The following is a 22,410-nucleotide window of genomic DNA, read 5'->3' on the forward strand; positions in this document are numbered from 1 at the left end:
ACTTGCTACTTATTTCTAAAATAATCTGTTTCAGAGTAAGTCCTCTTAGTGTCCAAAGACCGAAATCATAGCAAACGCTTCTTCACATGAGATGACTTCTCTTATAGTTGTGTGGACCACAAATGAGCTTCCCAGTTGTGCAAAGACAAAATCCATAAACACAAAGTGGGTACCTGGAAAGTTCAGGAGAAAAGGTGAACTTTTCTCCCACAGCCTAACTGCACCGAGTCCTGGCTCTCTCTGTCCTGCAATCTGCAGCTTTATGCCCATATAGATCTATTGAATTCAAGGGCACTTGCATGGGTCTGTGTATCTTTCCAACAATGTCAGTGGTGCTGAAACAGGCTCAGAAGTCTTTTTAAAAGTAAAGCTGGAGCTCCCATTAGAGACACGTGCAAGCAAGGACAAATGCCCAGAAGGTCTTTACAAAACATGTGACATCTTTACAGTCATTGTGTAGAAGTTGATTGGATGATCTGACAGGAAACTACAGCTTACAGTTCTGAGGATCCACCTCTGCGTTTTGGCATCTTCCATTTTCAGGTGGAAAATGAGCTTGTTTTAAGTAGAGAAAAAGCCAACAAACTCTTATCGTAGCGCTAACTCAGCCACGTGTTAAGTAAACAATCACTTGATAGTAAAGTAGATGAAGTATCAAAGAAGCTCTAGTTGAATTTTATTTGCAATTGTTAAGTTTTAAATGGGAAACTGTTTACAGACACACACTAGATAACCAAAATAGAATGAACCAAAAGAAATCTATTTGGAGGACCTTCTCAAATATTTCAAATATTTTATTAAATATTCTATTCAGTTTATCACAGTTTAATGTATTTTAGCATGTTATACACATGACTTAACATGTAGACTTAAAAATATCAAATTAGAGGTTTTTGAAGAAAGCATGACGTTGTGTAAATGTGTTTATCAGCTTTTACTACACACATCTAAGAAGGCGGTAGCTCTGCTATACCACTGATGGAGACAACTACTGTAAGGCATGTTTACATCAAGCTTTTGAGAGAACAAAGCCAAATACTGGGTCAATATTCAGTGGAATTATATGTGACAAAATCTGAAAGATTGAGCCCTAGGAAGAAAAGATGATGCCAAATCCGTTGTGCTAAAACTGTCAACAGATACTGGTTATTAAAAGCAAGCACTGCTGAAAAAGAAGGTTTTTGTAGCATCCAGGTCAGTAGGATCTGTGGGTTTTTTTCAGGTGTGATTTTAAAAAAAATGACACCTTATGGTGTGATGTGAAGGAAAGAGACCAAAATCAAGCCAGAAAGTTGAAAAACTATTGTCTGAGAAATCTCATGTCATTTTATGACCTAACATGGGAACACTTGCGCAGAGACCACGTTGCAAGTCATTGCACTCTGATGTGTGTGTGTGTATGTATACATGCAAGCAGATACATGCACATACGTGTGTCTCTTGGTTTTGTCCCCTTCAAAGACCCAAACACTGATTAAAGTGTAGCAGTGTGTGTGGGAAAACAAGGACTCAGTCTCGGGGGAAACAGAGTGAATGAAACCATTACATTCAGAAGCATGGTTAGTTAGCATGTACAGGTGTGGTTTTTTTCCAGTAAAGTAACAGCGGGGGTCTGCTAGTAGATGTCAAGACGGTCAAGACCCAGAAACTACAATATAATTCTTTGGAATAACTCAATAAATGTCCAGCTATTTGCAGTTGTTTTTAAAATTCCACGTCAATGAAGACCCTAGACCACGATGACGTACCTCCTCCAGGAACATCACACAAGCCCAAGCTTAACTCCAAGAGTGTAGTGGTCTGTAATCGGGGCTCCTGCACTGTCACAGTGCAAACAACAAAGCTGCCCCTTCAGTAAGGATGGTTTTCGGTGTAAGCTTAGGCGTGCTGCTGAGCGGAGATGTCACGTCAAGTTTTCTGAGATTTCTGCCTTAGGAGAATTAGTGGGGAAACGTAAAATATACATCCATCTCATAAGCTTCTCCAAAGCTGTCAATTCAGTAAAAAATACTGAGTATACATAAATGACTATAATAGTACTTAGGTGAGAGTATAAAACCTCACTGTGCCTTTTTACTGGGGAATTCAGGGGAGTAGGCAAGTAACTTTCACAGCCTAAACGTGCTCCTTCATGGCACTCAAGTGTCCTGAAGTGCCTCGGCATCCTGGCAGCTGTGGGTGATGGTTCCACCATATGTACAAGTTAAGGAGAATGCCAAAAGTATCACAAAACATGGCAAAGATACCTAGGAGCTCTGCAATCTATTAAACAAGCACGGCAAACAGACAATCTAATGGATGACGTGTAGTGCATGACTCACGAGTTGTACAATCAGGTCTCCTTGTGAGATCTGGATCAAAAACGTAAACTCCAGGCTAAGTTTTAAGAGCAGGACTGGGCTCTCACTGTGTCACCTCTGGCAGTTTCTGAAGACCACCACCCCACGAACACTGCATTTTCTGCTGTTACAAAAACCTGATCTTGCTGAACCAACTAGAGCTAGCAGGCCCACATCCTGCAAGCCATATGGCTCTGGCTGAAGTTAAACAAAAAATGCTCCAGCAACAGAGTTTGGCTACCACTGTATATTCAGCCTTTACCTTGTCTGCGCTATATAAATGTTTTGCTTTTGAAAAGTGAAGCACACAGTGATGTATGAATGGTATCAATGGAGGACAAGGTTACATGATCAAGCCTGAAAGCAAATGGAAGTTAACAAAAGTAGTCTTTTAGGAGAGGTAGCCATATTATACTCAGCATTCAAAAAAGAGAGAGCACTCAAAGGTCAACATACATTATAGTCTCTTGCAGACCCATCATGTTTTTGTTTTTCCTACATTTTTTTCCAGAATGTACACACCCCAGCACACACACACACACACACATATGTGTATATATATATATATAACTTTTCCTAATTCCCCTTTGTTGCCATACTGAGAACAAAGGCCAGCTCTCTTTTCATCCTCTCAGCTGTCCCACGTCTACAACTGTTGCCTTCAGTCCATTCAGTATCCATACAGGAGCTAAACAGACAGTGGAAATTATAACTGCTTCAATTTAATATCCTGTCCCAAAAGACAGTATCCAAACTGTAAGGCATTCCCCTTGTCCTCATTTGAGTTACAACTCAATCTTGTGTTTCTACCTGATACCAACGGCAGAGCGCTCTTCAGTCTTGTGCTACAAAGGCAGCTTTTACTCCCAGATAACGAAAGACCAAAGCTGGAATTTAAACACCACAAGTTCACACGCTTCAATGAGTCCCTTGCTCCTGTGCCCCTTTCCAATAACGCTTATCACTTCTATTTCAAAAGTCATGCACCAGTGCTATAAAATAGAAACCCAAACTACCAAGAATTCTCTCGCTCATCACTTTGGGATATTGTATTAGTATAAAAGAGCATTCAATCATCTTAAATAAATATACTCTATTTCTGAAATCACAGCACATTCAAGGGGTAGTTACTGCCATAAGCAGAGCATTAAGTAAACTCCATAGATGTATTTAGAATCACAGAATCACAGAACCATTTAGGTTCAAAAAGACCTTTAAGATCACCGAGTTTTGATTGATTTGGTCTAATATCTGGAAAACAACCTACTGTGGGGATAAGAATCTGCATCTCAAATGTTTTGCAGAACGTTTTTCCCATATTTGTATACAGTACTAAAACAATTAACAAGGCATTACAGTAATTTTCTCCCAGCTGCTTAGATCTGTAGCTTCAGCTACATAATGTATTTTGTATACCTCAGAACTACATATGAAATATCAAAGATCACTAAATAAATAAAAGCCAAGGAAAACTGGGACAGTACTGCATTTTACACTTGAGACAAGATTCCCCCCTCCCATGGATAAGTCACAGAGGACGACTACGGTAAATGCTTTGCTTTTTTTTTTCTTTTTTCTTTTTTTTTTAAAGAAAGATTTTATACACAGGTTCAGATTCAGAAAATAATGTGAAATGCATAAATATTGATAGCTTTAGCTAAGTTAAAACGGGTTCAGTAAAGTATGATACAACATATTCAGAATAAACAAAGCAGAAAAGCATCATATTTTGGTTTGCTTGAGATATACATAAGGTGCAACAATTTCTTCTCTAGAGGCATTTGTGGACAATGTGTTAATGAGTAGCAGTGTTTGCTGGTATACTGAAATACACACAATAGCAATAAGATTTTCCAAAACAAAAGCAGCTGAAATAAAAAAAAACAAAATAAACCAAAACAAACGAGGAAAAAAAACCCCTAACCCCAGTACAGTAAGATATTGGTCTGAAGTTTTTGTTGTGCTAACAGACTTTGTTACCTGAAAATACTGATACCCCTTTCTAGTAGATTCAGGGAAAATTCTAGCTACTGAAATCAAGACATCACTCGGAGAACCAACAAAGGCAAATGCCTAGTGAACTATAAAGCTTTGCAGGATTTCTGCTACTCTCAGTGCCTAATCGCTTAAAAATTAAGCATATCTACAAAAAGGTTTATAAGTATCTGAAAACAGTCATATCCAGTAAACTGACCCAAGCCTACCCCCTCTCTAAGGGAAAGTCAAGGAAAAGCAGATCAAGTAAGATATTAATTCATATAGAAAAAAGTAATTTTCTGTTTCTTTTAAAAAAGGTACCATTAATATACAGAAATATCTTCAGGAACAATATTGAAATTTAAATCGAGGAAGGATGGGGTGCTTTGACAAAAATATATCTACTCTAAAGGTTTCTAGAGAAATAAGTTAGTACCATTGTCAACGTGAACGGCCTGCACTGTAACATATTTGGATTTCAGCTAATTATAAAGTGGTCCAAAACTCCAACAGCCACCTTGCCGTGACCCAGCAGTTTTAGGTCTTCTAAGTTTTTCCTGTCTCGTTAAAATAACTTATAAAACTTTAATAAAATCCTGTTAAAAATACTGCCATAGGCTGCAATGGTATTCATGGGGCTCTTAAGTCATATATTCACCTGAATTCTTAAAAAGCCTTTTCACTGATTCATTGGCTCGTGAATTTTGTTGTTCTTTTGCTGTTGTTCCCTTCTTCCAACACATGCATCCTTGAAGGTGGTGTTTCAGTGACACTTCCCCAGCTACTTGCCTTTTGTCAGATCTTTAATCCTTCGTTACCACTCATGCTGGATGTTGTATATTGTTTCCTGACACCAAACCAGGGACTTTCCCTTAACTACAACAATGAAAGGCTAAACCTAGCAAGCATTAATAGTTACTGTCCATATGGCTATTACATCAAATTAGTTATAAAATAACCCCAAAACACATTATCAATTCAGTCAAGTATAAATAAGAATGCCTGATAGAATGATGTAAACTCGCATCATTTAAAGACTTAATTCAAAGAACTTCAAACTCAATCTAATACTATCAAAAGTTCAGCCAGTATGACGAAGACAAATAGAAAATTATTGCTGGAGTCCAATTTGGTAAATTGTTGTGCTACAATGCAAAAAGTAGGGAAACATCTTGTGCTATAGAAGAAGTACCCTGTTGAATTTGTAGCTTTAGATCAATTACTAGTGATCGTTTTGCATCTGTTGGTAGGAATCAATACTCGATTATACAATAGTGTAAGTCAAGATAGCAAAGAAAACCAGCCAAGTGATACACTTGGCCCGCTTTCGGGATGCATTTATGAGAGCAAAACACAAAAATTCAACGTAAGCAAAGACAGAAACCGGCAGATGGATCTGTTTGGTAGTCTGAATTCAGTCAAACGTTACTCTTCGGTTGTAGTTTTTCTGTGTACAACTTGCTGCTTTACCAACACAAACTGTAATTGACCCTTTATGCAAACTCTCAAGCTGATTTGGACTGTGCATAGTAACTACAACAATGCCAGCGTCTGTAAAATGCAAAAGGTATGTGTACTCTTGTACATGTATATCGAAAAGTCATGGTTTTGGGTTTTTCAGACGGTGAAATAACACTAAGGTCACTTTTGAGAAACGCATTTGCAGTACTTTTTGTTTGCAGGAAAGTTTCACCAAGTCACTCAGATATCTATGCAAAAATAAAGGAACCCTCCAAGGCATGAAAGACAAAGTCAATTATCTGTAGTATTTTCTTTTCCATACACCACTCCTTTTTCTAATGCACATCATCCTGGTTACTCAAAGCTAAATTAAAAAGAAACAAACCCAAACATAGCCTGTCAGAATTTTTGCCAGTAAACTCTACCACTCCGGTGGCAAATACAAAAGTGCAGAATATCTGGACCACATGGCTGCCCAAACACCGCTAACAATGGTACATCTGTCCAGGCTACCTTGAGTTCTCTGGAACAGGTTTTAAATTCACTCTACAATATAAACGTAGGCATAACCTATTAATATAAACCATCTTAGAACTTAAATCTTCATGTACAAAAATGACTAAGAATATCTAATAATAACTAGTGCAGTGCGTCAGTGTTTTTGTTGTTGTAGGTTTTTGTTTGTTTTTCATTTTCATTTAGAATAACTAGGTATTATACGAAACTAGTTGCCGTACTCTCTGGTTGGTAAAAGAGATGCTGTGGAGCGAACAGTAAAGGCAGCCTTTTTCACACCAACCCCCTATTTACTGTTTAAAAGCCTTCGATAGAAAGCAAGCTCTGGGATCATTCCATTTCTGTTCATTAATAGACAACTAATATCACTCTCCTACATACTGGGTTCCGATTTGAGGACCTGGCCCAAGTTGCTAACGTCTGGCTTCCAGTGAATTCTGGGCCACTCAGAGCAATAAGCACTTGCTTGCAGTCTACAGTTCCCATCATATGGACTGACTAGCTTCCCTTGGTAAAGACAAGGCTAGGATATTAGGTAAAGCACAATGTTTTACAATAAAGTGGAGCTTCACTGGTCAGCGCAGGAAATAAGCACTGGAGCCTGAGACATTTCATTTGGCTGTCCATCATGTGGGATAGGTGTGGCCCTCTGACTTCTGCAAAAGAAGAAAAACAAAAAGCCACCCATCATTATCTGGAGCACGGGAAGTGCTTTTATCAGACCAGGAAGGATGGAAAGCGGCACGTGACACAGTTTAACATCTGACATTACAGCACCGTAACTCCCTGCCGTTCCAGATGCCCACGTGCTGCTGTCACACACTCCTTTTGGAGGTATTCCTGCAACAGCAACACAATATCCCAAGGGCAGCCTGCAATGCAATGCAAAGCCCGGCAAGACCAAGATGTGATGGTACTTGACCACACAGATCAAAATGCAGAGCTGAAGAGTCAAAGAGCACACAAGTGCTGCTACTCGTTTTGTAACGGAGTGGTGTCAGTCCTCAGAAGCAGAAAGTACAGCTCAGGTGTGGCAAAAGAAGGTAAATGCACAGAGGCACATGTCATGTTAATGCGAGTAAACAGCCAGCTTTTAAGCAATATGGAAAAATACCCAACAGCAGAGCTGCACGTTGGGATTACTCCAAGTTTCATGACTTAACACTTCATCAGCCCAGCACAACATCTCCTCCATTACTACAGCAGTGTTAACTGAGAAATGATCCCCTGGCACAGGGTATCATAAAAATAAACTGTGCCAGAACTATGTGCTGGAAATCAACATCCATCATTGCAGCAGATGGACTTGGGAGAGCTCCTTTGCAGCTTGTCTTTTAAAATACATACACAAAGCACGTCACCGCCTGTTATCTAATCTCACAAGTCAGGTTCTATTTTTGTTACAGTACGTGTCATTTGCAGTAATGAAAATCTGGGGCCCACTTCTTATTTAGACAAGGGCCCCTTTATCTCACTCTGGCATAGCTAAGACTTGGGCAGAAACAGAGGCACCAATGTGCTTCACGCAACCGGAGTGCAACAAAGCACACTCGGCACTGAACACAGCCCAGGCTCGCAGTGCTTAACCCGGGTGTGCACAAGGTAAATACAGCTAAACAGAAACCTTCAAATGAAAACCACGCTGCCACTTCCAGACAAGATTTAATTACAGTTTAAAAAGGAGTTTGGCTTCTGTAGCCCAAGGCTCTATAAAATTATTTAATAACTAAATCCAGATAGTGAAAAAACATATTGGGCAAATCTCTAACGGTGTTATTTCTGCCTACTGCAAATAAAGTAGTTGCAGACGATAACAGAGGAGACAGACGTAGAATGAGAGAAGTGTCTAAACCCATGAGATTTTAGGTTTCTGTTTTAACTACCATTTGCCAAGTCTATGAGAGATATGGTTGGTTAACTTTGTACTGGGAAAGAGTCCTCCCCTCTTGTCTCTTCCCTCTAGGGTGATTTTAAGTTGGAATTTGCAACTGTTGCTGGTTTGATACTTTCAGGCCTCACTGAAGGTGCTGCATTGCTCTAGCTGCCTGATGACATGACAAAAGGTGGGAGTAAGAAAGACTCAAACAGAAGGCTATACAAAGCATTAGTTCACTTCAATAGGGACAAGAGAAGGACAAGAACTCCTAGAGGAACAAAGACAGAAAAAACACAGTCAAAGTGAATCCTGGTCAGCGTTAATGGGAATCAATGAAACCACGAGGGTGTGAGTGAGAGCACAGCATAGCACAGCGCTTCTCAAAGTCCCACTTCATGGCTTCAGACTACGAAGATGACAGAATTGAGTTCAGACTTTTGCTGTCTTGATAGCAGACACTTGTTTTGCAAAGCTGGGAGGAAAGGCCAGGCTGACTGCAGTGTGAAGAAGCTTCTCACCCAAAACAACGCTGCTAAAGTAACACAAAAGCTTCTGCCGCCATTGTGCTGGGTTCAGCTGACTTTTTTTTCTTGTTGGGACCCTGAACTTCTACAAAGCTTTTCAGTGTTTGGTCTGCAGCCTGAACACAAAGGACTGGGTTGGCTGATGAGGGTCCTGAGATCAACAGTGAACTGAGCTTGTGAAGAAGTTCATCAGCCCTTGCTTGTGGAGTTTCTGAGGTAGCTGGCAATCTGCCAAAGGCCATTTTCAGATGCTGTGATCCTTTCAAACTGTCCCAGCATTTCGTCATTGACTTTCTACTGCACCAAAGGATGAAGTTTCTTCTCCAGTAAGCTGCAGCATCAAAGTACAATACTAGGTAATTAAGAGCCAAGGACTAGCTGTCATTGATCTTAACCCATCACAGGTCTAGGATGCAGGATCTGACCACAGTGAGCTGATCCAAAAGACCTCCGTAACCTTCACATTCTCCACCTCATTTGTGTGGATGGCCTACTTGGTAACTGAGAGGACCAATCCAAACTAATGTGACTTTATATCACCCAGAATTGTTCTGACCCATGACGTTCTGCAGATGCTTTGCCTCTTGCCTAGCAAAGCACAACAGTAAAAAGAGCAAGTTAGCTTCCTTCAGTCACTTTCAGCACAAAAAACTTTAGCTAAAATTACATGAAATGCCCTCCATCGTCTTAGGATGCTGAAAAATGCAAATCAGTGTGCAGTAGCTATTTAAATCTGCTATTATCTGACAAATGCCATCTGATAGTTAGAAAACTCAAGGAGCGTATGAACCTGTTTATGTACAAAAATTAATAGGCAAGCTTAGCAAGGAGAATCATTTTACTGACTACTGAAATAGATTACGCTGTCATTTAGGTGAAGACTTATCGCTACTAAGCAAATAGTGTAAACCAGACAGTCGCAGAAAGCAGTGGAAAGGGCAACACGGGCCAAATTAAACAGTTCGCAATTCACATGTTTTCTAACAAGCTGGTAGCCACATACTATTCACTCAAGACAAAAAAAAGGGAAAGAAAACCATACCTGTGTACATTTTCCATGGCTGCTACCTCTGCCAGAGCAGCTAAGCTAAAAAATGCAGACACTGCTGGCATATCCGACGTAATACTATGATTTTCTTCTGTCTCTGTATTTCTGGAGCATTCACTGTTGCAATCTGTTTCTGCACTTGATGTTTTTTGAAGAGTACTTTGTGGCAGCTCTTTTGGCTTCTCCTCTGCAATGAAAGAAAGTTAAGCCTGCAAATCTAGCCTTCAAATTCACAGCAGCCCACTGAGATATCGACTAGTCTGGTGTTAACAGAATCTTTACCTTTAAGACTTTGATTTTACAAGTGTAATGCAATTCATACTGCAACCTCTTCTGACTCAAGCTATTGACAGAAGCACCGTACTAAGGTTTATCAAGCAGTTTACTGATTTTGCATTCCACTGAGTTCGATTTTTCAGGTCAGGCAAGAGAGCTTTTGTGTACATTATAGATACAGAAGTCCTGAATGATTACCATAACTACTTAGAATGATTATCTTAACTACTACAGTCCTGCAAAGACTGTAGTATTGACTGTCATATTATGGAATTCATTTTTATATCCTGTAACTAGGTGAAGTATAATTTCTTTGCTGCACTGGAAACAAATTATGAAAGGGGTCTGTTTCTATTTCTCTCTATTATCAGTTCTCAGAGAGAAAAATCCAGGGAAAGAAGACAAGATTTTGGCACTCAAACAAAGAAGTTAGCTATACAGGCTCACTCATTTCCTAGATGACTGCTACCTGTATTTTAAAGAATGTCCTTTCAAGCTAACTGAAAAATGCTTCCCTGACACAGCTTGCCCATAACCCAAACCCTTCTCCAATAACTCCATTTTAACAAAATTTAAACTCGAATTGCCTTACCCAGTGACCCTCCTGCTGGTGACACTCGACCATCTGCCGTTCGGACAAGATGCGTGATCTTAGTTTTCCTTGCTTTTCTTTTCTGGCTGCCAACTAAAGGTTCGTGCATCATTGCTGGCTCTGGAGTGTTTAGGGCAGATATAGAAATTTTATTCTTCCAGGCAGACTCACCAGAATTTCTGTCTTCTAAGAGTATGGCTGAAAGAGGACAAAAACTGCAGTTTTACACGTAGCTTAATTCATCTACTAGCTATGCTCATTTACCATTTTGCATCTACCTGCATTAAGCCTTCCCTCACAGGTTCTCAGAGTATAACCTATGGCAAGGTATGATACGAATACTGGAGATATTTGCGGGGAAGAGTCGTGTCAGTTCTTAAAGATATTTCAAGGGGCTTAAGTTCATAACACTTGCAAAGGCAATTGAGAGATAAGACAGTAGCACTTCAGTGGAAACAAGGTATCAATCTGTACAGAACTCTGCAACAGAAGATACTGGCAAGTAGCTATGAGACAAAATGTATTTAAGGAACAATAATGGTCCTCACATATGTTTATCTTACAGGCAGACTCACAAGCAGAACTCTGGAATTCCTGACTAATCCTCAGTCTTCTCTCTATAATCACGCTATGTTGTCTCCTCTAAGTAGAAGCAAATGCTGCTTTGCACAAAACAACAAACTTTAAAAACCACCCAAAAGGCAGTAAATACAAAAGTAGAACTAGATCACAGTTGAAGACAAGAATGCTAAAAAAGGAAAGCAAGCACTGGATAAAATACTTTGACGGAAACACTGCCCACATAAAGTTAGAGAGTGAAAATGAAATAGTTTGAATCTTTCTCAACAGTACCAGTGCTGGCACTTCAAAGCAGTCTTCTGCCCTGAATGGGAACATGATCACAAATTTTCACCTGACTAAACAGTCCCTTTGATCTTGTTCATGAAGAAACTGGTCAGACAGCGATCACTGAATCTATTTTTAAGTTTCCAAAATCTGAGACCAGTGCATAGCCATCAATTATTTGTAATTTACTTTGATTTAATACGTCATGCTAGTGATATCATAGAGCATTGTGAGTCCATAAATTCAATCTGGGACACCTTTTCTACTCCTGTGATAAAAGTATTATGAGGTGTACCCCATCTATGACTACCACAAGATGACTATGGCTAGCAAAGGGAATGCCCAGGTTATTTCCTACAGACATCCATCTAAGGAGCACTCACGGCATCTGCACCAAGTTCCTTAAGGTATTTTTCCCCAGTGTACTGCCATCCTGAGTGACTACGTATTTATTCCTAATGCCTGCACCTCATCTCACCTGCTGCATTTTCAAATTGTTATTTCCTTTATTATCCACCGGGTTATACTGCCTCTCTTTGCCATAGTCCTTTATATACTTCACAGGTGTTACTGTGTCTACAGTTAGCTTTCTCTTCCCCAGAGTTTCTTTCAGTCTTTCTTCCTGTTTTAAAAATATGTACAACACACATTTGTTCACTTTCTGGATGGCTGGGCTACAGAAATTACATGCACACAGCTCCAGCCAGAGTGCAGAAGACTGCTCTTTCTGAAGGGCTCAGCACAGAACAAGATTGGCCTCCTGCACTGAGACTGGCTATGTGATGCAGGAGCATCCAAGCCCACAAACCCTGCACAACAGCCAGGCAGTTTGCATGGCCTTTGTCTCTTTCATTTTAATGTGTATTATCTGCTTATTTATTGTTTGCTTTGTAGATTTAATGAGCTTCCTCTTCAAAGATCTGGCTTACATAACCTCTATCTTTTGCTAGCTTCTGTAACTGTTAATTGTGCAAGGATGTGGACGTGGTAAGGACAACAGTTGCTCTTACCCTTTGGTTTTTTAAGTAGGAAGGGACCTTTTAATGTTTTATGACATTAAGAATACAATCAGATGTAGTAAATATGTGCAAAAACATCTGGAATGTGCCAAACTTTAATTCATTTATCTTCTTAATTCACCAATGCATCTTCTCCTGTAAAACATTTTTTAACTTGTGCATGCTCTTTAATGCACACAGCTTTAACTAATGTTTCTCAGTGTTTAGTTAGAACTGCTAACCCTTCCAGTGCACAGCTATGCTGTGAAACTTCTCTGCAAGAAAGACTGCAAGAAAAGATTTGTCCTATAACAGTCCAATTAAGCAGAAGTGCCAATGACTGCAAATGTGATTTTCAAGTAACTCAATTGGGCTAATAGTGAGATATGCAGATAAGCTCACTGCGCTGAGACCAGCATCTTAATTTGAATGTATAATTAAATGGGCAGCTTTCTCTTTGGATTTCTTATTTGGGAATTCATAAGAGTTGATTATGTCTTAATGTAATGGTTTGGTTGTAGTCCAACACTATCTGTTAATTCTGATTTGTGGATTTGCTCTAATTAGATAGTACTTTGACACTGCTGTTTAATTCCAGTTTGAATTTGAAATTGCTCTAATCTTAGTAGTACACTTTTTTTTTTTTTTACACTTAATAAATGTTTCCAAACAATATACAACAGAAAGAAATCTGATTTGGTATGTTTTTCATTAGATGTGTTATGTATTACAAGCCATACCAGGTCACTAGAAATTAGCTCAATTGGTCAATACAGTGCAGTTCTCTTTTACATTTGTTTTCTCCTTCTCATATTGAATGCACCAAAAAGCTCAAGAAATTAAAGGTAAGGAAAAAAAGCCTTGAAAGGTAAACCAAAATGAAATGACAGTTATTAAAGATGTAAAATGGACTATATGACATCGTTGTGTTTGACTAAGAAAAAGCAGAAGGTTGCAGACAAACTCAGGATGCAGCAAGCATATTCGAATCCTCTCCATATTTTAAGGTTTTTCAATCCTTGAAATGAGACTTGACAGTCCTCTACTTTTTATCCTCTTCGAGCTCTAGAGAAAGCTTTTTATCTCTTCATCGTAACATTGCTGCCACACAGTTTTGAAGGAGGAAGGATTAAAGGTGAACAACGAATGACTATTTTTGTGTGTGTGTGGGTGGAGGGTAGGTGTTGAAGGTAAAAGCTTCTTTTTTCTTCTCTAGCAGCCTTAGTGGACGCTGGGATAAGAAAGAATTTCTTTGACCTCTTTACAGATTATTATTAAAGCAGACATAAGATCTAACTTGGAGAAAATCACACAAAGGCTTCACTCACAAGATCTTCTGCGTTGAACTGCAGAGGAGAAAACAGTCCATGTTTCAACAAGCATATAGCTATGCCAGGTACTGATAGCTGACCTTGTGCACCTCCTTCAAGAGGAACAACACTCCATTGCTTCAACTGACAAAGGTATACCCACACAGATGCTCCAAACCAGGGCTCGGTCTTGCTGTGCAGAAAACACAGTGCTAAACAAGTTCAATTCCCTGTATTTTTCTTTAACAATTTTTAAAATCCATTTTAGATGCCTTCTGTTTCCACACACTCCCGTGTTCAAGAGCTGTCCCACGTAGAGCTCACTCAATTTTCAGCAGAATGCCATCCCGTAATGAAATGTTCTGCTGCTACTGTGTAGTCCTGCAAACATGATTGGCTTTCCCTGTGACAGTGGTGCCTGCAGAACTACAGGGCTATTTTTGCAAGTAGAGTTGAGCACATGATACAAAGATGTGGGCCTTTTGGCATGCTTACACCACAGAGACAAAAACAGCTGAGAGAAAAACATCTAGAGCTCTATGCCAGATGGTTTTCTGAGCTTGATTTGTTAAAAGTTCGCATGGGCAGTTCTGCCTGTTCTGCAGGCACGCAGGGTAGATGTAGTCTTATTTCCTCAGTCTTTGTGATCAAGAAAAATGAAGTCAATCGGACTGGCTCAGCACACCACAGAAGAGGACAAGCTTTTCAGGCTGAACTCTGGCAAAACACTGATTTAGAAGAATTGAATTGCGTATCTGTTACAACGAAGAGCTGCAGAAGTTTTAACTACATTTAAGCTGAGAATGAATGCTCTGTGAGTCCAAGCACACTGGTATCAAGAAGGAAAAGCGAGCTGTAATGCTTTAATGGTCTTTATGAAGTTAAAAAGCCTAGCTAGGCAAAGCAAATCTTCAAAGCACGAGTACCTAGGGAATCACTTCACCAAGGAAGTGACACCAAACGTGCTGACCTGCACTGCTGGTGGAAGTTCCAGCTCTTCTGACAACGAGCTGCTGCTGCAATACTGCTTGTGAGGTCAGGGGGCACATGCGGTGAGGGCTGGGGACTAACACAAGTAGAGAGACAGCAGCTGACAAAGCAGCAGAGGGTCAAGTCAGGTGTATGCAACAGCTGCCTGGGCTCTGCTGCATGAGCGTATGCTGACCCAGCCCTCTTCCAGCCTGGATGGATGCCAAAGGCACAGTGGCACAGAGCTGCTGGCTCTCTCTCTCTCTCTGGGCTGCAGGCCCCACACAATAGGGCTTTCTCAGCAGAAGAAAGAAAAAAAAGAGGTCATTCTGCTAATCTTCTGCACTTTCTGTTCCTTCTCAAACATATTTGCTAAGGCTGTACAGGCTGATGTGTGTGTGGGAGAGATGATAGAGGAATAGTTGCAGCCAGTTAGCTCTACCAGCTACAAGAGACAGGGGTCCTTCACACATCGGCTAGTGTTGGGACTGGTGTATATTGTTCTTCTCCTCTTCTACCCTTCTGATGCTAAGGCACGCATTGCATCTGATTGTTTCTCATCAGAAAGCCTTGAGGGTGTGGCAGAAAATAAATGTCTGAGTGGTGTTCAGCCTCCCAAATTAGGGATGGGTTCAGTTGTCAGGCTCCCTAAAGACATATCTCCTAACACATTCAGTTGCATTACTGTGTGCTCTCTGCTAGGAAAAGCAGGGCTTGTGGCATGCATACTGGTATCACCTGCAAACTCTTAACATGGTGATTTGCCTAACACTGGTAACGCTGTGTATGACGTGGTCACATGGAGTCAAAATTCAGTCAGATATTCAAACCAGGAACAGACCCAGAGAATATGATCCCATCACATCAAAACTGTCCTTTAGCGAGCTTGCTTTTCCTCATTTAAAACACAGACATACATATGCTTTTCAAGATGACAAAACATGAATCCAGTATGACTTCTGCTGACAGCAGTCCTTCAAGTGTCTCCTCTCCAGCTGTAAGAATATGTGAGCTCCTTCTTCCGGCAAAATTAACTCCATAAAAACCCAAATCACACTTTATAGACTCGTGACTCACCACTACTATAAACCAACCACAAAAAGGAGTTGAAATTTTCATTTCGCGTTTGATTCACTAAATCCTTGTATATTTGAACTGAAGATGCTGGGATTCCCAACTTGAATGCTGCAGAACTTGAGACAGCGGATTCGAAGAGTTTAGGGCCACACAGCCTGGGAAACTCAGGAAAGGACGAAGTTATGCAGACAGTACATGATGGTGAGGCTGTCTGCCGCCTGCCAAGGCCACATTCACTTTGTGTTGCTACTTCAGAGTAGGCAAGACCCCAGATTTTTTTCGTTTTTGTAACTCAGAGAAAATGCAGTTCCCCATCAATATTTAAATCTACCATCTCTCCTCTGATGATTTCTATGAGGCTGGGTAAGACTGGTAAGTTCCTCATGTCTTTGCTTCAGTCTTGGGAGGAACTTACAAACTGGCCCTACTCCAGCAAGTGCACAGACACATTCTTAATGTTTAGACATGATGACATTGTTCACATGCTTAGCTTCCAAGGACATGTCTCTGTGTTGTGCTGGAATGAGGCCAGGGTACTCAACACTTGCCAGGCTTGAATCTTTGATCACAGCGCACATTTCACTTTATATCAAAACAGGCTGGTTTCTTTTAATCCAATGGAGGTTTTGACATTTTGTTTAGCCACATTTTTTTATCTGCAGATTTTAAGATATTCATATTTTTTACTCTATTGTGCATTTCTGTTTCTTTTCCCACAGGAGAAATTACACACCCATTTTTCTTACTAATCTGTCTATGTGGTCTTATTAATAATTCAGGAACAAAAACCTGAATGGCACTCAATAAAAGCTATGTTAATGTATGATGCCTTTTTCACACCGGCATGGAAGCAAGACAGTTACTTCTCCTAAGCGACTCCCACAATATGTTTGTTGTACAAATATAACAAAACATAGCAAGTAGTTTCAAAATATTTGTACCACTGAACGTAGCAGAGCTGGCAGAGCCTATGCAGGCAAACAGCGCCTGTACACCACAGAGGATGGAAAACACAGGAACAGGAAAGGAGAAGAAATGACATGGCCACTCCTTAGGGAAAGATATTAAGCATAAAGCTACCTGGAGGGAACTGGAGACGGGGATAATCATTTTATTATCTTAGAAATGGATATGGATAGGGGGAAAAAAGTAGAAGAAATTCATGGAGCCACTTAAGTAAGCAGAACCAGAGAAGCTCATCTACACCATAGGGACAATGTGGGAGAGAACTCCACTGCGGAAAGACAAAGGAACAGTCTGGACATGATTTGGAAAGTGTCAGCAGTATGACAGAAAAAAGAAAAGGAAGAAAAAAAATGGCCGAGGGAAGCAGGCTAAGCTATAATCCTGTACATACTCTACACTTGAAAATACCTCTTAGAGTTGTGAGTGTGTAGGTATGGGACCACAATGGTCTAACAAGAAGACTTTGGAGAGCTACCAGCAGGACAGTGGGCAGAACAAGACCAGAACATAAATTATACCGTTGAAGTTATCTTCAATTTGAGGCAAACAGAAAACTGGTTAAGGTCAGTTTAGTTACCATTTCTGAGATCTGGTGCAGAAATAAGCTCTTGTGTCCTGACAAGCTGCAGTCTGCAAAGTTCTAGACAACGGGACATCACTGGGTGAGGAGATAAGGACATAGTGAAATGCTCTGGCACAAGGATAAATAATACGGTCTCTGGTACAGAAAGAAGGAGGTAAGATAAACCAAATGATTAAAAAGCTATGAGCTGTGAAAGATGGGAGTTCAGGGCCAACTGCAGAATTGGCCTTGCTCTGTCAGCTCTGCTGCATGGTGTCTGGAGCAAGAAAACTGTAATTAAGGGAGATGCCAATTAAAAACAAACCGGCATCAATACTGGAATAAGGTATTATGATAATCTGGAGCCAGAAGCTAACATAATCAAGGTAGACAGGAAAATAAGTGTCCAAAGCAGTCAAAGACTAGAGAGCTGAGTAACTTCTGTCTAGAAGGCATTTCCTCCAGACTGAATTGAGAGAGAAGGCAGCCCAAAACCTTAACTAAGTAACGCACCAGTACCTGTGTCCGGAACATTAAGCTTCTCCTTTCTGTGCTTACATTTGCTGACAATTTTGTGGAATAAGTTCTTTTTCTGAGACTGGAATGAACCTACAGACAACATTAATAACACACACTTTTAATCAGCAGTTTTACAAAGAGTTCAACAGTCACAGTATGTACTACACAATCTCCCCTTCCACTAATATAGGATGCCATTTTATGAGGAAGCACAAAAACCTGACCTTCTGTCAGAATGGACTCTGGAGGCCTGCAGGCTGTACTTCAACCCATCACCTCCCAATGCTTAAGTACATACAAAGCATCCTGGAGAATGACAACCTCAGGAAAGCTTAGCTGTACAATAAAACAAGGGGTTGGCTTGCTTGTTTAAAGATACGCTCTCTTTTAAATGTGTACTGGGTTTTGCTGGAATGGACTGAACTTTTCTCATGGCTGCCTGGATGATTGCTGTCTTTTAGAAATGTGACCAGAACAGTGTTGGTAACACACTGATGTTTTAGTTTCTGCTGACCAGTGTTTACAGAGCACCAAGATCTCCCTTTTCTGACTGCCATCCCAGTGAGTAGGCTGAGGGTGTGCAAGAGGTTGGGAGGAGACATAGTTGGGACAGCTGATCCACACTGACCAGGAAGTATTTCATACCATATAACATCACATTCAGCAAAAAAACTGGGGAGAAAGTTTTTTTTCCCCAAAGTGGTCATTGCTCAGGGACCAGTTGGGCATCAGTTTGTTGGTGTGAGCGCTGGCTTTTGCATCATTTGTTCCTCCCTCTCCTGCCTTCACTTATAAAACTTCCCTTGATCCATGAGGCTTTTTTTAATCACTTTTGCCCTTCCTAGTCTCTCCTGCATGCCACCGAGGCAGAGTGAGCAAGTGACAGCGTGGAGACTTACCTAACAACTACGGTCAAACCACCACAGAAGGTAATAGTTATCTTTGCCTTTTTAATGGCCAGAAATGAGTTTATACTAAGTGTAGGAGTAAAAGCTCTCAGGAGAGAGAGATGAGGTTATGTCCAGCCAATGGTATAATTCTCAATTAGATAGTCTTTACTAGCAGTAGTCAGAAGACATCTTATGTGTCATCAGCCCAAAATCTGCCAGTTAGCAGAGGTCATCAAGAAGCTATTCTTTTGTCTTACAAACGCAGTAAACAGTGGCAAAACAACAACAAAGACATAACAGACCAAAGATATAACAAATGCATAATCTTCACGCTGCAAGGTCATTTTTATGGAGTTACTTTTCAGAAACTGCATTTTAAAATCCTATTTCCAAAGATATAGCAGCTAAGTCTTCAGGCTAGTTCAGAACAGAATGGCTCACACAGAAAGGAGATGCATTGCAGGTGACAAGACAGCTTATAGCCTAACTAGAGGGTGTTCCTCCCATCTGCAGATGACTTGAACACGATTTTACCCACTACAAATACCAAGCTCCTCCACTCTTCCTCATCCTTAAAAGGAACCACATACACACATTGGCCAAGGAGACACAACAGCAACCACGTAGTAAGATGCAATCAAGGTAAGTCCACATAATGCACCTGCAATTTGCCACCACTGACTCTCTTTGTGTAGGCAAAGAAGCAGAGAAGTATGTAGCATGTGGAAGAAACACCTAGTCTTATGAGAGGAAAAGTCATTAATGGGATACTAGGTTATTTTAATAATATTGATAATTACTGAGAGAAGGCCAGCAAAGAACAGGCATAGAAACCCTGAGATTTTGGACAGTGTTGGCTTTGTGTCTCACTACTGGTTGTTTTTTTACTATTGAAGAAATAAAAACTTTGGGAAAAGATTAATTGGCCAAAAACGTACAAGTCAAACAACAAACTAAATAAAGTCCAAGTGGGACACCGTCACAGGCAACATCAGTATGAATCTGAATAGCTGCACTAGAACTCAAATGAAAAATACCAGAAAGTTCAACAGAAGAGGCTGTATTCACTCAAAACAAGGAACGAAAAAGCTTGGGCAGGTTGATGGAAAGCCTAAGTAAAAAAAAAAATGAGCTTTGTTGAAGAGTAAGGTCAAATACTTCATCCACAGCAAGACAAGTCTTTCCATAACAGTTCCACATCAAGTCAGAGGCAGAGGTATGGTTCTTACAGCATTTTTAAATTTTGTTACCAGATTAGTGATTTCTGCAGGTGCTTGAAATAAGCAGCGTGTTACATAGTATCACAGAATGCTCCATTTCTACCACTCAATCTGCACCTCCTAGACCATTTGAACCAGTTATCAGTCAGTGCTGGCAACTCTAAGCAGGGCAACAGAACAAAAACTTAAAACAAGAGAACAAGTATTGCACCAAGAAGGAAATCCATGTTTTTATCTCTCCTCTACCACCTAAGGCATCTCTGTCATAAGCTTCTATCTTTGATATGTAGGGTACTCCAATGCACATCACTTACATGTACAAACCCTGTTCTCAAACGGAAAATTCAAGGACACTGACTTTAGTGGTGTCAAAAGAAAAGCTGCGTTTTCATAAGGAAACTTCCATTTTCCTTTCCTTTTACCTGTTATTCTTGTGAGACAGCATCCATGGACACTTTGACACCCTTTTGTCATGAATGCAGAAGACGAGAAGATGGGCTGAGCTAAATATGTCAACATGCCATACTTAGACCTGAGAACTAACTTCTGACTCCATGAGCAATTTCAACCACACTCCCTGCTTGAACTACTTCGAGGACATGTCCCTAGAGGACATGCTTGCTGTGCTCTGTGAAAAGCCAAATTACAACAACTCTCAGGCTTCCACATACAAATCATCTAGTAATTACTGAAATAGATTATCTGGTGGTTCCTTGAAAACGGCCACATCTCATCCTGCTTTAAGATTATGGCCTAAGACAATGAATTACCAAATACAGGATCTTTGCATGGCACGTTTACGTATGAAAAGCAAAGCTTTGCTTTTATTAGAAATTAACTGACCTAAACAAATATGGAGAAGGCAAAATACACTCTGGAACAGAGAGGTCATTGGCATTCCTGGGATCATGCACTGGTTTTGGCTGGGACAGAGTTTATGTCTCTTTGCAGGCTCTTGCTACCAAGTGCCCCAGGGACACGGTTTAGGCACAGTTACCCATGCAGCGGTTTCCAGGATAGCTGTCTGGGCTACACCTGTTTCATGGGGCCAGCAGGCAAGTACTCCAAACAAATGTCACCTGTTGACACTTGATCCAGAGAAAATACATGACTGAAAAAACTAACCTAAAAGGCTTGCTGTTAGGCAGTGGACCCAGGATGTGGTTTCCTAAAGAAAGCTGAAAAAAATCACTTCAAATATTAGTTTACTTGTGGTTATACAGCCATGTGCAAGCTAAAGTCCTTTCCTCCCACCTTGCCTAGCAGAAATACTCTATGTGGCTCTTCTTTTCCCTAGCACTCCAGTAGTTGTCACAGGATTTAATCACTCGTCAATCCCTGGCTTGTCCATTGTGCTCACTGAAGGGCAGCAGGGATTTCCTCCTGGGAATACTTGCTAAGGCAAACGCCAGCTGCTCAGGGAACCAGCAGGCAAGAAAATGAATCCACAAGGCATAATGAACCATAACTCCATTTCCTCCACATTTATGGGCACATGTCCCTTCTGCTCTCACAAAATTCCCCGCTTTGAAGGAACTGATCAAATAGAGAACACTTCAAAAAAAAAAACCAACCCAGTACAAACAGATTTGTCTGTGTGCTTCTGCATCTTGGGGGACGATGCTGTGTTTTTAGGTCACGATCTCCGGAACATTAGAGTGTGCAGTCTCCAGGCATCTGAACCCTTTGAACCCAGCCAAAAAAATTCCTGAGCTAAGACTGAGAGGAATGCCACAAAGAAGCATCCGTTATAAGCTGATGCTTTACTTCCTAGAGGCCATAGACAGAAAAAACACATAGACAATCTCTTTCACTAATAAAAGCACTCTATGCATTCCTCTCCTTGCCTTCCCAAAATTAAAGCTTTAGTGAAGTGCTCAGTGTGTAAGTGAGCATTTCTTCAGAGCACAAGGCAGAAATAATGACTATGCCTGTTGCTCATTTTTGCAAACAAGCGGATTAGTGACTCACTGCAGACTGCTGACTTTGGTGTGGTGGGATGTTTTGGCACATATGCCATTGGAAAGAAGAAAAAAAAAAAAGAAAAGGAATCAGTCACAGCTCCAGCAAATGTTGGAGAAGGCCATCTGCACAGATTCAGTATAGCTGCATTTTTCAGCCATTTTGTGACATTACTACTGTATATGCACACTCCCAGCTCAAAATGCTTTTGCCAAAGCATTACGGCTTGTTCAATCTTGCTCCTACTGAAAAAGATGCCCATTAATTGCAGAACTTGGGTGATTCGGAAAGCTCTGGAGGAAAAAAACTTGCCACTCATTTAAGACAGTTCAAATTTTCCTTTACATGTGTGGATTACAGACAGCTTTCATGTTACAGGGCTCTTCAAGTGTTTTCCTATGAAAAGAACTGTCTGAAGTGAGCACTGGACATGACAAACAGAATGGAAGAAGTCACTGGGCACTGACCCACTCATTTTCCAC

At 40.5% G+C, this 22,410-nt stretch overlaps 1 protein-coding gene across 19 annotated transcripts in view; it reads right to left on the minus strand.

The window, feature by feature from the left end:
* Nucleotides 1-627: 627 nt before the first annotated feature.
* Nucleotides 628-22,410, minus strand: part of BBX (BBX high mobility group box domain containing) — a 148,449-nt gene continuing 126,666 nt past the window's right edge. For 18 of the 19 annotated variants that reach the window (XM_062003669.1, XM_062003751.1, XM_062003708.1 and 15 more), the window contains 4 exons: nt 17,857-17,946; nt 10,610-10,807; nt 9,736-9,928; nt 628-6,949 (listed from right to left, as the gene is read on the minus strand). In XM_062003669.1, coding sequence (XP_061859653.1) covers nt 6,862-6,949; nt 9,736-9,928; nt 10,610-10,807; nt 17,857-17,946 — 569 coding nt within the window. In that variant the 3' untranslated portion in view covers nt 628-6,861. The remainder of the gene's footprint in view (nt 6,950-9,735; nt 9,929-10,609; nt 10,808-17,856; nt 17,947-22,410) is intronic. The other variant, XM_062003785.1, reaches the window with a different exon arrangement.

The sequence above is a fragment of the Colius striatus genome, chromosome 1 (assembly GCF_028858725.1).
Source record: "Colius striatus isolate bColStr4 chromosome 1, bColStr4.1.hap1, whole genome shotgun sequence".
NCBI classification, from domain to species: Eukaryota; Metazoa; Chordata; class Aves; order Coliiformes; family Coliidae; genus Colius; species Colius striatus.